We start from the raw sequence: 16,754 nt of genomic DNA, 5'->3' as shown, positions 1-16,754 counted from the left end.
TGGAAACCGCAGGCGGTCCTCTCCGCCCAGGCCTCCCCGGCTTTCCCCCTGCAGCAACTGGCCCAGGTCTGGGTGCAGCGGGTGTACTGGGCGCCTTGGTCTCCGTAGGGCTGGGTTGCAGGGGAGCCAGGACTCATCCCAGTAGAGTGATGGGGAGTAGCACCTGACCACCTACCTGGGAGTCCCTCTCCTGCTGACCACGAGTACCCACTGCTGTCTGGACGCTCAAAGCCTACCATCATCACTCTACATTCTTTACCTGTCCCCTTCAGCCCCCTCAGTCCCACACCACCTAGGCCTCTATCCTATAACTACCTGCCCCAAACTTGATCCCACCTAGCCATATCATTCTACCCAGCCCCCACCTCCTCCCAGGCCACCTCCTAACCCCTGAAGTCTATGCTGTTACTGTGCCTCTCCTGTCCATCCCTGCACATCATGCTGACAGCTCTCCCACCAGCACCCGCCCCTTCCTGTCACCCAGGACCTGCACTGTGCCCCCTTGGATGGGCCCAGCTACCCACCTCTTCCAGGTCTGCTAGCCCAGCCTGAGAAAACCACCCTCTCAGGGCAGTGCCTGGGCTCCCCTCAGCCCTTTCAGCCAGTCTGCAGTGGGGCTGGACAGACAACTGTTGAACAGAGATCCCCTGCCAAGGCAGGCCACCACACCTAAGACCCCTGAAGAGGGAGTTTCAACAGGGCACTGGACAGGCTGCTCTCTAAGCTGCCTGGTTCCTGCTCAGGGGGACCCCTGGGCAGGCCACCTTGTTAGCAAACTCCAGATTTGGGGGTTGCCTTGGCATACCCCCAAGAAACCAATTCTCCTCTGCAGAATTCTCTATGACTGCCAGCCTGCTTCCCTGTCCACTGCTCATGCTGTGGCCTCTTAACATACTGGGGATGACGGGGAGCCAAAGTTTGTGTCTGCTGAACCATGACCTGACGTCTTGGCTGTGAGGCAGAGAGTCAGCCACTCCTGCAGCCTAGGTGTGAGGTGCTCTCTAGACGCCCCACCCACCAGGCCTGAGTAGCTCAGCTTTGCTTTTTCATTCTTGGCCAAGTCAAGCTGCAGAGGGCACACACCCAGGGCACATCTACATGCCCATCCTTGACAGCTGTCCAGCATGGGCAGGGTGGGGTGGGAATTCAGGTGACAGAGAGGCGGAAAGTGGATGGTTGTTCTCCTAGGGCAGTGAACAGCTCTCTCATCTAGCTAGCCCACACACCCACTGCCGCTGGGGTCGCAAGGCAGCCAAGGAGGCCTAGAGGATGGACTGGCTCTGCTCCCTCTGCCACGCATCTATATGGGACATCCTAGAACCATAGAAGGGGGTGCTGCAGTCACATTCCAGTCCACAAATACGCAATGCGGACTGGTCTGTCTGCCTCAGGAAAGACAAATAGGCAGAGGTGGCCCAAACAGACGAGGCTGGGCTGTATCACAGGGCAGATCCTCTGGTGCCACCAGGGCAGGGCAGGCTCCATACATACGGGGGCCATATGGAACAGATGAAGGGGAAGGAGCAAAGGAGTCTGGCTGCTCCCGGACCCAGCCACTTCCCAGGAGGCTCCCCGAGGCCAGCCTTCAGGCCCTCCAGTCACCCCATCCAGTCTGTGACTTGTTGCTTCCACTACCCTTCCATTTCACGTGCCCTCCCCTTGGCCTGGCCAGCTCTCCCGCTCCCCTCCCCAAGGAAGCCTTCTCAGCATCTCACCTTCTTGGGGTTCCCTGAGTCCCAACAGAACATGCTCCCTCACATCAGGAGGGCAACTCTGCCAGGGGAGCCCCCACTTCCTGTCTACCCGGCACCCAGCACAGACCTAGTGCTGAATAAATAAATACATATAAATACATTTGTCAGGGGGAAATCTTGGTCTGGTGTTGGCATCACAGGGAACAAGGTGCAACAGCATGGCTCATGCGCCCAAGCCAGCACCTCCCTCCCCAGAGGAGGCACGAGAGCTGGCAGCGTGGGGTAGGAGGGGGCCCCCGAGGGGGAAGTCCCACCCCACAAGGGCGCCCTTCTTCCTACAAGTTCTGGCTGGTTCCCTGTTAGGATGCAGTGCTTGCTATGGGCCCTGTAAAGGTTTAAGTCCTTTTTGTGATTTAGAATCATTTAATCTTCACGGTAGTTCTATGTTCCCACTGACACACAGGGAGCTTAAGTGACCCGCCCAAGGTCACGTGGTTAGGAGTGGCAGCACGGGGCCCAGCATGAGGACCAGCCTTGGCCTCCCCCGCCTCTCCTACCTAGCGGCCTGCCTTGATTCTGATCCCAGGGGAATTCCTGAGCTGAAAGTGGAGGCTGGAGCAGGAGTCAACTCGCCCTGCCCAGCCCCGAGAGGTCTGGGCAGTCCCAGGCGCGTCTCCCAGGGGCTCTGCTGAGTTGGTGTGGCCCCCCAGGGTGGCAGGTGTGTGGGCTCTGAGCTGGAGCCCAGTCCTGCCCTGCAGGCGCGATTAGGAGAGGCGTGCAGATAAAGTACAGGATGCCAGTTACATTTGCATTTCAGATAAACAATGAATTATGTTTTAGAACAGTAGGAAAATATTTGGCCCCAAAGAACTGAAAGCAGGAAAATGAACAGATACTTGTACACCCATGTTCATAGCAGCATTATTCACAAGAGCCAACAGGTGAAGACAATGTCTATCAGCAACTGGAAGGATAAGCAAATTGTACATACAAAGGAATAGTATTAATCCATAGAAAGGAAGGAAATCCTACACATGCTACACTGTGGGCGAACCTTGAGGACATTATGCTGAGTGAAGGCAGCCAATCACAGATGGACAAATATTGCATGAGACCACTCATGGCTGGTCCCTAGAGGAGTCAAAATCACAGAGACAGAAAATGAAATGCTGGGTGCCAGGGACTGGGGGGAGGGGGAGGGGGGAATTAATGTTCAGTGGGACAGAGTTTTAGTTTTACAAGATGAAAAGAGTTCTGGAGATGGATGGTAGGGATGACTGCATGACAATGTGACTCATCTTAATATCACTGAACTGAAAACTTAAAAATGGTTAAAATGGTGAATTCTATGTTATGCATATTTCACCACAAAAAAGTAAACAGCTCATCCCTCCAAAACAATTGGGACATACCTCTGCTAGCCATGTGGGACATACACTGAAAATATATTTGTTATTTATTTGAAATTCAAAATATTCAGGACACACTACACTATAACACGATTCACTGTCTATCTGAAATTCCAATTTAACTATGCGACCTGCATTTTTATTGGCTAAATCTGGCAGCCCTTTGTGGGGTATGGGGAGGTACCTGCCTACAGTCATGCAGGCCTCCCCACCTGCAGGACCCCATCATCTTTGGGTACCTATGCATGAACACCCAGGTCTCTGTGGTTACCTGGCTCAGGTCCTCAGACTCTGGCCAGGACAGCAGCAGGAGGGGCATGATGGGTATCAGAGCTGGTTTCACCTTTCGACAGCCCCTAGTTTCAGAGAGTAATGGGCCTCTCCAGCAATCAGCACAATCTCGAATAATGGGTAGATACAATTATCCCCACCTTACAGATGGAAAGACTGAGGCTCACAGAAATTAAGTGACTTGTCCACTGTCTCAAAACTGTTGCCTAATTCTGATTTCTTTCCACTGGTCCGAGTGCTTCCCTGTCCTCACTGAAAAAGGAGAAATGAGAAGCCCAGAGGTGGACAGTGCTGGGGAAACCTGGGGCCTACCAGCAGGCCCAGGTGTCCTAGATATGGAGATGGGGTGGCTCTGGCAAAATCAGGGGAAAGCACCAGGCCTGGCCACCATTGCTAGTCAGGGGCTGCCGAAACCTAGCTTGCTCCTAGGTGGAATCCTGCAAGGCCACGTGAGGGGAGGAACACCTGCCCACCACCCTGCCATCACACAGACGCACCGCCAGAAAGGGCCCCTTACCAGGCCTCACCGAGCACACCCAGGGCTTCCAGCCCAAGACAAGTCTGAGCAGGTGACTGTTGTTTGTCTGCTTGTCTGGCTCCCTGCTCTATGACCTACTGTGGGTGGAGCAGGTGGGAACATGGGCCCATCCCACCCCCCTGACTCCTCTGGCTTATTTCTTAGGGATCTTCAAGCTGCAATTGTCTGCTTCAGAACTGTCTTTGGAGGTGTAGAGTTCTGCCTCCAATGCACCTAGTGTCTTGGCCCTATATTGTCTACACCCATACAAGGGCCTGGCAGGCAAAGGGACACCCGGATCCAAAGGCACTGCCTGGAGCTGGCATGTCAGATCCCTGGAAGCAGACAACCCAGGGGAAGGAACCAGCCCCATCCCCTAAGAGAGGCCAGGGGATAGTGACAGGGCCCAGAGGGCAGCTGTCCAGACCCAGGGCCCATCACAAGCCTGTCCCATCCTGCCTCTCTGCAGGGTTTGTGGTGGCTCCTGGGGCTCCACCCTTGGTACCCTTCCTGAAAACCAGCTTCTACCCTCCAAGACTGGCCTGAGTATACCTCCTGGCCCACCTTATGGTCCTGTCCCTTCTGTCACTGAACCCTGGGGACACTTGCAGGTTCTGGCCAGGAGCGGCCTGGCAGCTGACCCTTCCTGCCATTTCCAGCTTCCCACAACCAGATTCAGCAAGCAGGTATATTGACACAACATGTTGTGTCAGCCCAGGGTGATGCCCAGAAAGCAGCTGTGGTGGTGACGATGGCAGGGACCCTCCTCTCCAGCAATATCTCCCTGACCCATGGCTCCTCGGTCTGATGGGGTCCAGTCTGGTCTTCCTCCCTCCCCACCAGGGATACCCACATCCACAGTTGGCCTTCTGGAACATGGGACTTAGAGAAAGAACAGGCCTCCCTCTCCAACTGGTGCTCCCTTGACATGTCACTTGCTGGGCACAGAGAAGTTCAGCCACCTGCCCAAGGTCATGCAGCGAGTAAGTGTGGAGCTGTGCTGCTGGGTCCAGTAGACCAGGTTTTGGCTTCGTCTGAAGACCCACTTCTTTGCTAAGACAATGACTACTTGGAAGAAGCCTACTGTCTCCAGGAGGCCCTTAACAAAGGATGTGGCCTTTAGCCCAGCAGGCTGCCTCCCTCAAAGTGACTAAGTGAAAGCAGCTCAAGAACATACACATGTCTCCTCCCTCCTTTACCCCATCTCTGATTGGATGCCACATTCTCAGAGCAGCCTTTCAGGTCCCTTCCTCACAGTGCTAAACCTTCCAGGATGTTCCAAAATGACCCTGTCTGCCCCGGCCAGACAGAAGCTTCTGGAGGAAGGACAGGGATGGTATTGCCTTGGAGCACAGCTTGAGGGATCTCTGGAGACACAGATGTGAGGGTCCCCTAAGGCACCTCACATTCGACACGAGCAGACCTCTGGTCACACCTATCCTGGTGTTGGGGTCCAGTTGCCATGACCTCAGCCCCTGCCCAAGTAAGGGCTTCAGAACCACCAGGCTGGGCTCCCGACATAGTGGGGGATGGGCGCCTCTCATCCCCTTCACAGGCTAAATGCTTGGGCTCAGGAAGCAGGTCCATCCTGGATTCTGATGCTAGCACCTGGCCCCCTGCAGCCCTCAGCCAGCCTCTCCATTCTCTGCCCTCCTCTCCTCTCCCTTCTCTTTTGGTCATGCATGGACGGGAGAACCCAGCCCTCCCTGTCTGCTCTCCATGAGGCTTCTCTCTGATTCTTTCAGCAAACCAGTCCTCGGTGCTCCAGGACTCCTGGCCTCAGGCTGCAAACTCTTGATACAAGTGAGAAAGAGATGGGCTCTTTGGGTTGGGGAAGCATTTCACATGCCTTGGCCCAGGCAAGGGTCCTGTAAGGGCAGAAGAGGATGCTGGGCCTTTGCACTAGGAGTGGAGAGGTGGCCACATAAGCTTCTCAGGCCACTGCGGAGGATGGGATAAGAGATGGCCATGGCTGTATGCAGAAGAGTGAGCCACGTCTTCTTCCTGATGTCCCCAGACAAGGAAGGATCTTTCTGTTCAACCCAGAGGGTCTGCCTTACCCATGTGGGTGTGCAGTGGTAACCCTCCTACGCAAATGCTTAGATTCACATGTCACTTCCCTTCATTTTAAAATTACATAAGCAATGCATGGCTGCTGTGGTCCAGCAAGGCCACAGCTCATGTGAGCTTCTCATAGTCTGTCTCTATGCCAAATGTGAGGAAGGGGTGAACACTTCATTTGTGGCTGCATTTCAGCACTGGGAACAGCATCTGGCACCCAGTAGGAGCTCAAGGAGCAGACACTTGAACTGTGTCCCTCTCACTCTCACCTTCAGGCAGGTAGCCCTGCTCCTGAGTCAGCTTGAGGTACCCAGGGACCCTGCCCTGTCCCTACTCCTAGGCCCTTGGTCACAGCAACTCTCCTGGTCACCGACATTCCAGGTCTACCAGCCTCCCTGCCTGCTGTGGGGCCCATCTCAATGCCTGGTGTGTTTTGACTTTCTCTAGATCCCCTTAGCAACAAAGCTCACAACCCCCTTCTCATTTGGTTATTTAAGCATAAACATACGCAGAGGGTCATGGAAGAACCACTTGTTGGGCAACAGCTTTCAGACTATTATAAAGCAAACTATGATGTGGCGATTCACGTGCTGTACTAGGAGCACTGTTTTGCAAAATCCTGCAGCAGGTCCAACACTGACTGTGATTTCAAAGTCATGGTGAGTGTGCACAGTATTTCAAGCTATCCATCATGAATTTAAAGGGACATACAAATATTAGCAGTTTATGCTGGGAGCAAGACTCAGGTCCTGGAATACCATCATTCATGGTAAGAAAAAAGACTTAATTTTGGTTAGAAGTTAGCAGCAATGGAGATGAAGTCACTTTCTCAGCCAAGTTCATGAATTGCCTGAGTTCTATCCTGGAACCTCATGTGTGTACCCAGTTAAGGATGGATGATCTGGAATAACTTGCCTTCACACTGGTGTTTGTCCACCAGTCTGCCCATGCTCCTAGACCTGACTCCACCGCCAACCGTTGGCTCCCAAAAGCAGAGTGATGCTCACTTCCCTGAGCTCCCTCTGTCCCTGGCATGGCCCTGCCTATAGTGTCAGTTCAAGTACTTCTTTTGGGGGTGTTTCTGGCATTTGTGGAAGGGCACCTCCCAGCTTCTCAGGAGTGTCCTACCCATTGCAGGGTTCCCTGGCCCCACCCACGAAATGCCAGGAGCACCCCCATTCCTAAATCAGTGTCCTGGCAGCTCTCCTGGCTAGGAGCACTACCTTATCCCAGGGAGGGGCCTTCTCAGAATATGTCTGACCTGCTCTCTCACCCCAAACTCCCCCTAGGCCCCAGCTACACACTGAACAGGAAGGCGCTAGTCCAAGTGTTAGGTCACTTGAATGCCAAGTCACTGTGGAGTGTCCTGTGTACAGTGCCCCCAGGCTAGGGGAGGGGGCAGGGGCTTCAGGGACATAGGGGTTGGATTATGAAAGACTCATCCCTTAAAAATACCTCCTTGGGTCCAGTGTGTCCCGAGCTCCATGACAACTGGAGACGTGTGTGAACACCTGAGCCAATCATGGTAGCAGGTGGCATCAGCTCTCTCCCCAGGGCCTGGCAGATGGTCACAGGTGGGTGGGATGTGCCTCTTGTGGCCCCCAGAGCTGAAGATGGGCACTCCTGGCCCAGACTCTTGAGGAGACACTTGGACGTCACAGATGGGTCACCACAGAGACGAGCTTGGAGAACCACAGGTGGCTCCCAGCACTGAGGATGCAGGAGACACAGGGGACAGGCTAGGAGGACCACAGGTGGCCCCAGGTACAGACATTGTACTAGACAGGGATAGGCAGGGAGAACCATAGGTGACCCCAGATATCAAGCCTGCATTAGACACAGGGGATGGGCTAGGAGGACCACAGGCGACCCCAGATACTGAGGCTGCACTAACACAGGGATGAGCTGGGAGAACCACAGGTGGCCCCAGACGCCAAGGTTGCATTAGACACAGGAACTGACTGGGAGGATGACTGCAGGCCACAGCTCTGATGCACTTATACAGCTGTCCTCAGTGCCTGTAGATATTTTCTGATGGTGTGCATAGGCCATGGACTTCCCTACAAGGTCCAATGCTGATGGAGAACCCAGGTCTTGTCACGCAGTGTGTACCTGTCCCAGGCTCGGCTGCCCTAGGAGGGAGACACACCATCCTGGCCTTCTGAGCTGCAGCCTAGATCCATTACCCCAGGGCAGACAAGCTTGGTGAGGATGAGGCTCAGGACACAGACAGTCTCTTCTGGGCCTGAACTTCTGGATATGGTAGAGCCTGGAGGCCCCAGCTGAATTTCCCCCTAGACCCTTAATTTCTGATGCCATCCTGGCCTGGCCAGTTTGTCTTTGTCCTTCACAAAGAGGCAGGATAGCAGAGCAGGACATTTAGTGGTCACTGGAAGGACCAGCTCTGACCTTAGAGACTCACTGGGTGTGGCTGGCTGAGACTAGCCTTCTGCTCTCCCAGCTGGCTGGCCTGGCCCTTCTGCACACGTGTCCTCACATGGCCCCAAAGAAGAGCTGAATGGGAGCTGAGCCATATTCACAACCCAGTGACCCTCCAGCACCTCTTCTGCCCTTCAGGTCCCTGCCCCTGCAGGGTGGACTGTGGCCTTGGTCCAGCTCCCCGTTCCCTGACCAGCTTTACCCTTACAAACCTGGGCCAGGGTAGAAGTGATTTACTCAGCAAGCAGGTACAGGGCCTGGCCAGGGGCAGCATGTCCCCTTGCCTGGCTCTGCTCTGAGCCCTGAGGACCTTTCTCTGGGATTCAGCTTTCCCATCTGCAAACTAAATGGTGCTCAGCCTGCCCTGCAGATAGCCCCTGGCCTTGCTGCTCTGAGAGCTTCTGGGGCATCTCACAGGTGGGAATGAGTGGGGAGGGGCCGTGGGTCCCCCAAGACTGCTTCAGTCCTAGTGCTCCCAGGTTGGCCATGCTCGCCCTGAGCAATACCCATTGAAGACTCTCCTCCCCCACGTACTGACCTGGGAAGCCTGCTTCATGGTACTGCCAGGGGGTCCTCACCTTGCACTAAACCCCTGCGCTGGTTTTCTGTCTGCTTCAATAGCTCTGTGGCTGGCTCTCCTCCCCTGCCAGAGCCCTGAGCCAACTCTCCCTGAGAGGGAGCAGGACTGTCAAAGCCCCCAGGGGGTAGCCCTGTCACCCCGCCAAGCCTCCAGAACCCAGGGAGCATTTAGCACAAATGAGCAGTGAGCCTCCTCAGCTGGGCCACTGCCTCGGGAGACAGTTGTGCGCCAGTGTGCGTCCAGCCCCTAGGCCTCCCTCCTCTGCCTCTCCCAACCCTGCCCTGGTCTGGTTCCTTGGCTCCACTGTCTCTCCCCAAAGTCCACCTGAGGGCTCAGTCCTCTGCACTGCTCGAAGGTTCTCTCACTTACAGGTGGGACCCTGAGGCCTATCCAAGGCACAGTGGTGCCACTGAGTCACGACTCTCCCAGTCAGGGGCTCCCCCACCGCATGAGGGCCTTGAGACCAGCCTCCTCACTAACTTCCCACCCTGCTTCTATGACATGATATAGGAAGAGATATGTGTGGGTCAGTGGGTACTAGATCTGGCCATTGATGTGAGTATGGTCATCCCTGAAACATCAGTGTGAGTGACCCCCAGCCCTGCAACCCTGACCCAGAGAAAGAAGTTAGAGCCCACGTTAGAAGGGAAGGGGCTGGCCAGGGACCCTGCTGCAGTGCCGGGCCTAAAGTTGAGGTCTTCTGAGTCTGCGGAGTCCAGGCTGTGCCCAAGACTGCTGCAGGCAGGCACGGGGGATGAGCAGACCAGGGAGGGATCTGATGCCTCACGCTGTCACCAGGTTCTCAGTACACATCTATGCTGAGCTCTGAGCCTGTGCCAGAGACATGAAGAGGCACAGCCTTGTCCTCGGGAGCCCACAATCATGAAATACTCAGAGTTCGGATAGAAAGCATCGAGAACAAGCTGCAGGTGTGCTGGGCCAGCTTCCCATGATGGGCTGAAATGTGTCCCCCAAAACACATGTATTAATGTCCTAACCCCAGAATGTGACCTTATGTCGGTGTGGAATCTGTGCAGATGTACCTGGTTAAGATGAGATTGTATTGGCAGGCTCTAGTCCAATAGGACTGGTGTCATAAAAGGGGACATTTGGAGACAGACATACACAGGAAGTGGTTGTGTGAAGACCAAGGTGAAGGTTTACCAGTCAGGAGCACCAGTCACAGCCAAAAGCTGGGAAAGCGGGATGGACTCCTCAGCTTCAGAAGAAAGCAACGGAGCTGACAACCTTGATCTCAGACTTCAGCCTCCAGACCCACAGGGCAACACTTGTCTGTGGTTCAAGCTGCTGGGTTCCTGCTACTTTGTTACAGCAGCCGTGGGAAACAAATACACTCTGAACTTGGGTGCATAGCCCACACCTGGCACTCAGAGAGATAGAGATCAGAGGTCGACCACACTGGGAGCACTGGGAAACAGGGAGAGTATGTGTGTCGAAGGATGCCCAGGGAAGCTGAGCTGCAGGACAAGGCCTGAGGGGGGACAGTGCCAGGCATGTGCTGTGAGGGGTAAGAGGACCTGCTTAGAGGGAGGGGCTGGATATGCCAGGAGCTGGTAGGAGATAAAACAGAGGAGGAGGTGGGGTAAGGCTGGCCTGCCCCTTTCCAGGGGCTCTTAAACCCACCCAGGATTTCAGATTGTTATCAGATCCGGGCAGCAGGTGTGTACCCCTTGCATCCAGAATTTTCCCAGCTTCAGCTGACCAAAAACAGCCAAGGAGGCTGGAGGCCTGGGCCTGCCCCCATGTGCAGAGGCCACATGGACAGAAGGACAAGGCAACCCTCACCTCACACCTGGCTGCTTGTGCTCCCACCTGGGCCTGGAGGTGGAAGGAAGGAGGGAAAACTATCCCATTCCCTGGAGACTGTGCTCAACACTCCTGCACCACGCCAACCCCCACCCCCAGGAGACTTCAAGCAGCTCAGGGCACCTGCCCAGGCCTGTTCCCAGACAAAGCAAGGCCGTTAGCAGGCACGGCGGCGAGGAGTGAGGCTCCGGGCAGGCGGGCCCAGTCTGTAGCCCCCCACAGAAGGTGGGCCATAACCCGTATCCTTAAGGCTCTGTTGATGACAGAGCAGATCAGGGCTGGCTCAGGGCCCCAGGCAAGGAAACACAGGACAAGGCACATGCCCACATCCTCCCAGGCCTTGGGGAGGATGGTCTTGCTTGAGGAAAGGTGTCCAACCTCTTATCCCTGACATGGCAGATTTAGGGCCCCAGGCCTGTGTGGCCTCAGGGGAGGCCCTCTCCTGGACTGTCTCTAGTCTATCTGACATCTGTGCTGTCTACATGGGTGCCGTGCTACAGATACAGGTGTGCCCACACAGCCATTGACGTCTCCTCCAGCTCCGAAGCTCAGCTCTATTGCTTGACCCCTAGTCCCTCTCCAGAGTGGCGTCCTCCACCCCGGGCAGTCCTGTTAACTATAGGCTCACATTAGTTAGTGCTGGCATGGAGGCACAAGTCACCAACAGACCAACCCGCTTATCTTTCTGGCTTGGGCACCTGTGGGCACCACGAATGGGGCATATGTCTATTACTTGGTTTAGCATAGGTAGCTGGCCTCTATCTGCTGAGAACACTCAGGGCTCTGCAACACACAGCCTGGCTGTCCTCTGTGCACACCTGAGATCACCCAATTTGTATCCCTTGTGCCTTTGCAGGCTGGAGTGGCAGGTCTGAAGAGACTACCGAAGAGCCAACCTTACCCTGAAGGGCAGTAGGAGCCAAGCAGGAGGGTGAGTTCTGGTTTTTTGGAAGGTTGATTCAGGATAGCACTGTTAGGAAAGACTGGGCAAGACTGGAGGCAGGGAGGCCAGGAGTCCCAGTTAAAAGTTCTAAATAGGCCTAAGAGATGGCACCTAGGGCCAGGAGAGCAGACTGGGAAAGGCACTTGGGTGGCATAAAGTTTCTAGAAAATATAGAGCCTGGGACAGTAAAGGCTAATCTGGTTGTACTGGGCAGCAACCAATGCCATAGGCTTTGGCAGTCCAGACTGGGTCCTAAGAAAAGGGCTTCTCACCGGGCTCGGTGGCTCAGGCTGTAATCCTGCGCCTTTGGGAGGTTGAGGTGAGTGGATTGCTTGGGCCCGCGGGTTCGGGACCCACCTGGGCAACTTGGCAAGACCTCATCTCTAAATAAATAAAAAAAAATCAGCCAGGCGTGGTAGCGCGCGCCTGTAGTTCCAGCTCCTTGAAGGCTGAGGCAGAAGGATAGCCGGAGCCCAGCAGGTCGAGGCTGCGGTGGCTGGGAGTGGCCACTGCACTCCAGTCTGGGTGACTGAGTGAGACTCCAACTCAAAAAAAAAAAAAAAAAAGAAAAGAGCTTCTCCAGGCCTTGATTTACTCATCTGTAGAACAGGTCCACAAAGAAGACCCTCTGGCCAGACAGTAATGGAAAGCACTTCACATGGGTCCTGGCTCATAAGGAGTCCTCTCAGGTACTAGATGCCATTACTGGAGAAGGATGTACATGGGCCTCTGCAGAGGGCCTCTGCAGAAGGCCTCCGGGAGTGAGGGGGAACATGGCCCATATAATGCCCGGTGCCCTCCCCATCCTAGCTACCTTCATGGGTGGTGGTAATTATCCTGTCTCTTGTGTGACAGGCCCAGGGAGACCTGGCCCAGGGTAGGATGCTGGCATCTGCACCCAGGTTGGCAAAGGGCTTCTCAACTACTGGAGGAGCACAGCAGCCTGCCCAGCATGAGAGGCTCAGAGGTTCAGCAAGGACCCAGGCCATTGCATCATGCAGATGGCCCTGTAGGATCATGGTTCTCCTGGGCCCCCTGCCTGTTCCTCATGCTGGGGATGATGAAACCACCACTTCCCATATGGTGGAGAGACAAAGTGGCAGCCCAGCAGAGGGAGGCTGAGGACCACCTTGGGGACCATGCTGAGCCACTCAGGGAGCTTCTGTCTTCTGGACAGGACAAGTCACAGAACCTTCTGGTCCAGGTAGAGGCTACGTGTCAAGCAGCTCCTGAGAGGCCCACTGGCCATGACTGAGAGATAGACACTGATGGGTTCTCATGGGCCCAGCCAAGATAGTCCTTTCTAGGACATGGGAAGAAGGCCCAGGGTCTCTGAGGACCCTTCTTCAGAATCTGTGCCTGTCACTCAGGCAGTCATGGCCAGCACAAAGAAGAAAATATTCCTTCTGTGAGACCAAAGGGGTGGCACCTCAGTACAGGCTACAGTGGCACTCATTCTGGCTGGTAGACAGGCTGCCACCTGGGGCACAGAAGTGGACGTGCACTTTCCATGACACTGATGATCCTATGTCTCACTCCCTGAACTCTGTCCCCCAGTGGCTGGAGCCCGTCCTCATCTGCCCTAGGTTGGGAGACCATGAGAACAGAGCCATGTTCACTGGGGATACCCTTCCCCACCCTCCATTTCCTACTCCCCTCTCAGCACAGCTGGGCACACAGCAGGACATGCACAGATCCACCAGCAAGTGTTTACTGAGAACCAACTTTGGGCTGGAGCCAGGCAAGGTTCTGAGGCTATAACAGACACCAGACAGTGGTGGTCCCTGCCCCCAGTGACCTCATGCTCCAAGGCAGGGGCACCAGGACCCCAGAGAATGAGCAAACAGGTCCACGACAAATCACATCGGGAGGCCAAGCAAGTGCTCAGGGAACACCTGTGCCCAGAAACAACCTTGCAGGCTAAAGTGGGAGTGCTGTGGGTATGTGGATGGTGATTCAGCATGAGGGCTTCCAGCAATGTAGCCGCACCCAGGGTGCCATTCCGCTTGGCCCTGGCATAAAGGGAGGGCTGACTGGGCTGCCTGGCCACAGTGGCGTGTTCAGTTGCTGCCATCTCAGGCCTGCTTCCTTGCCCATAAGATGGGATGACAACCGTCATCACTGTCATCACTGTTGCTGGGCCTGGACATCTAGAAAACTAAAGGAAGTCTTGAAAGGGAGCCCAATACGCATGGCATTGCCCTCTTTTATGAGCAAAGCCTCCTGCTGTCCACTGCCATTTCTGGTGCTTTGGGCAGAGGCTGGAGAAGACACCCACACACCCATGGCCACCCTCCCTCCATTCCAACCATGAGGAAGTATTGGGTCTCCACTCCCCTGCCCTAAACCCAGTGCAGGATCTCAGCAGGCTTTACTGGGAAGCAATCATATCTAATATATAATCCCAAGAGGTCCTCACGTCCCTCTGAGGAGGTCCCACTGGAAAAGTCTGGATTTACAGGAGAGAGGGGACTGAGTGCGGTGCCCACCAGGCCACAGAGGGTCCAGGGCTCCCAGAAGGAGCTGCCACCAAGGGGCCACCAGAGGGCGCCCGGTCCACAGATGCCAGGCCAAGCTGCACAGAGCAGGAGGCGGGAGGGGACGCTATGTTTGGCTGCCCCCAGCACCGTCGCTGTCCTGGGAGGTCACCCTGTTTCCCTCAGCTCATGTGGCGCCCACACTCCCTTTGGGGCCCTGAGATCTGAAGGGTTCTTTAATTCTTGGGGCCTTAGTAGGGGTGGAGCCATAGGGGGTCCAGAGACAGTAGCTCCCCCTTCAAAGGGGCACTGACAGGATGGGTGATAATGCTGCCTAGGGTGCAGTCGCTGGCCTTACAGGCCTGGAGGAGGGCAGTGCCTGGAGTCCTGGCAGCAGACACCAGCCCACAGCTGGCATGATGCTTAGACAGCTGGAGGGTGTTCATGCTCCCTCAGCTAGAGGGACAATACTCCCACCACCATCCCACATAGGGGAAACCTATGCAATTTGCTTGTTCTGGGTTCCTAACCCATTGCACTCCCCAACCCAAGGACAACAAGACCCAGGTTCTTTGGCTCAGTGCCACCTCAACTTCTCCACTTCTCCATTTTTCCCTGTCCTTGTTCCTCACCCTTGGTGGCTGCCCAAACTCTGCCACTCTGTGTCTCTAACCAAGAAAAGCAGCCTGTGGATGCAAGCAAGTTTAGGATGGTCCCTCAGGATGCAACTGCCCAGTGGGTGTGGACATGCTAAAGAGGGCTGTGGGGTGGATGGCTTCCCAAAGCAGCTCCATCCAAGACCCGGGGCTGGGGTGGGCAGCTGCTCAGTCACCTTGATACCCTTGTATATGCAGAGAGATTCACCAGAACAGCCAGGGAGGCCCAGATACAAGTTCCGTTGCTTATGTGTGGGGAGGGAGGGCAGAGCACGAATCACACTATGCCCAGGGCTTGTGTTGCCAGGCTTCCAGGTGTGCCCCCATATGGGACAGATAGAGGCCAGTGGGGTAGGGGAGGCAGCCTGACAATAACAAGGTTGCATCTGCACAGCCCAGGAAGGTGCAGGAAGGACAGTTCCAGGGGACTTCAGAGGGGTCCTCTAAAGAATCCCAGGATTGGGGGAAGGAGAGGAGTCAGGGGACAGTCTCAAGCGTTTGTCCCTCCTGGGGGACAAGGGTCTGGAGCCTGGTGGCCTCCCCACCCCCAGCAAGGCATTGCCACAGACCACCCTCACAGGGATGTACCGATCTTTCTTGCTATGAGCATTGCCCGGCCCCTTGCCACCATCTGAGTGCACTCCTACTCTAGTTTGAGAGGAGTCCCGGAGAGCAAGAACCTGGTCGGTTCTGTTCCTGTGCACCGGGTCCCAGGCGCACTGCACAGACCCAGGGTGCTGCCCACACGTTGGAGGGTGAAGTCTGGGCTCCAAGAGGCCCTTGGAACAGTGCGCCCACCGCCCCACCCTCGTATACACTTCTGTCCCCAAAGCTCCTCGGGCGCCAGGGAGGGAAAGGGCAGAACTGCAGGCAGCTGCAGGGCTGAGGCGGCCGTCAGGAGGGCCGCTGTTCTTACAAAGAAATGACATGGCCCCTGGGCGGGATCCAAGGCGCCGACCACCTGCAGCTGGACTTGCTGCTCCAGGCCGCCTAAACGCCAGGCGGGGGCCGAGCGCGCACGAGTTCACCGGCAGAGATTCCTGCGAGGCGGCGGCGATCTGCCGGCGGAGGAGTGCACAGCTTTCCCTGCCTCTCAGCACCCCCCGCCCTGCACGCGGGCGTCTACTTGTAAAACCTACCCAGTCTGTCTCTGCAGGGCACCCCGCAGGAATCCCCGAATGGGACCCAAGACGCCCCCCAGCGAGGTCCGGACGGAGGAGTGGGAGTCCGGGGCCAAAGTCAACTGTGCCCCGACAGTCCGGCCACGCTGAGTCCGGCAGCGCCCCGACAGCCGGCCTGAAGCTCAGGCGTGCTCTGCGGCGAGGGCGGCCGGCGTTTCGCCCCGGGGATAGGACTCCCGGCCAGCCGGCGCGCAGGGCCGAGCTGCTGGTCAAAGACACCTAGCTCCCGCAGTGGCCCGAGAGGAGCGCACCTAGTGGGGGTCTGCCCGGACCCTAGTTCGGCGATAACAGCTCCAGGGGAAAGGGGCCGGTGCGCGTGTTGGAGGCTGGGGAGACGGAGCGGAGTTGAGACCAGGGCGAGGGAGGGTGGCGCAGAGCTTGGAGGCGACGGCCGTGGGGGTGCAGACCAGCAGAGGCGCAGGGGCCACCCGGGGCCAGGACGGCTGGGCGAGGCGGCGGGATCCGGCGCCTAAGGCAGGTGGCCACGCCGGGAAGACTAGGGGGGAGAGCAGGGAGGCAGGAATGAACCAGGGCGCGCAGGGCTCCGCGTCCCTCAGCCCCGCAGGGCCGGGGGTCCCAAGCGTCGCGCCCTCACTCACCCGAGATCTCCGCCTGGGGCACATCGCTCAGGCTGAAGCCCTTGGCCCCGTAGATCTGGCGGACCTCGCTGCAGCTCCGG

The 16,754-nt window shown here is 56.4% G+C and overlaps 1 protein-coding gene across 1 annotated transcript in view; it reads right to left on the bottom strand.

The window, feature by feature from the left end:
* The window catches only part of GPC1 (glypican 1), a gene marked incomplete at its 5' end in the record, with an annotated part of 38,122 nt that overhangs the window by 14,048 nt on the left and 7,320 nt on the right, over positions 1 to 16,754 (bottom strand). Inside the window, one exon of the mRNA XM_008063991.2 lies at positions 16,675 to 16,748. Within this exon, the coding sequence (XP_008062182.2) occupies positions 16,675 to 16,748 (74 nt within the window). The remainder of the gene's footprint in view (positions 1 to 16,674; positions 16,749 to 16,754) is intronic.

Source organism: Carlito syrichta, unplaced genomic scaffold, assembly GCF_000164805.1.
Source record: "Carlito syrichta isolate Samal-C Ts95f unplaced genomic scaffold, Tarsius_syrichta-2.0.1 Scaffold100610, whole genome shotgun sequence".
Lineage (NCBI taxonomy): Eukaryota > Metazoa > Chordata > Mammalia > Primates > Tarsiidae > Carlito > Carlito syrichta.
This window is presented reverse-complemented; position numbering and strand designations above follow the sequence as displayed.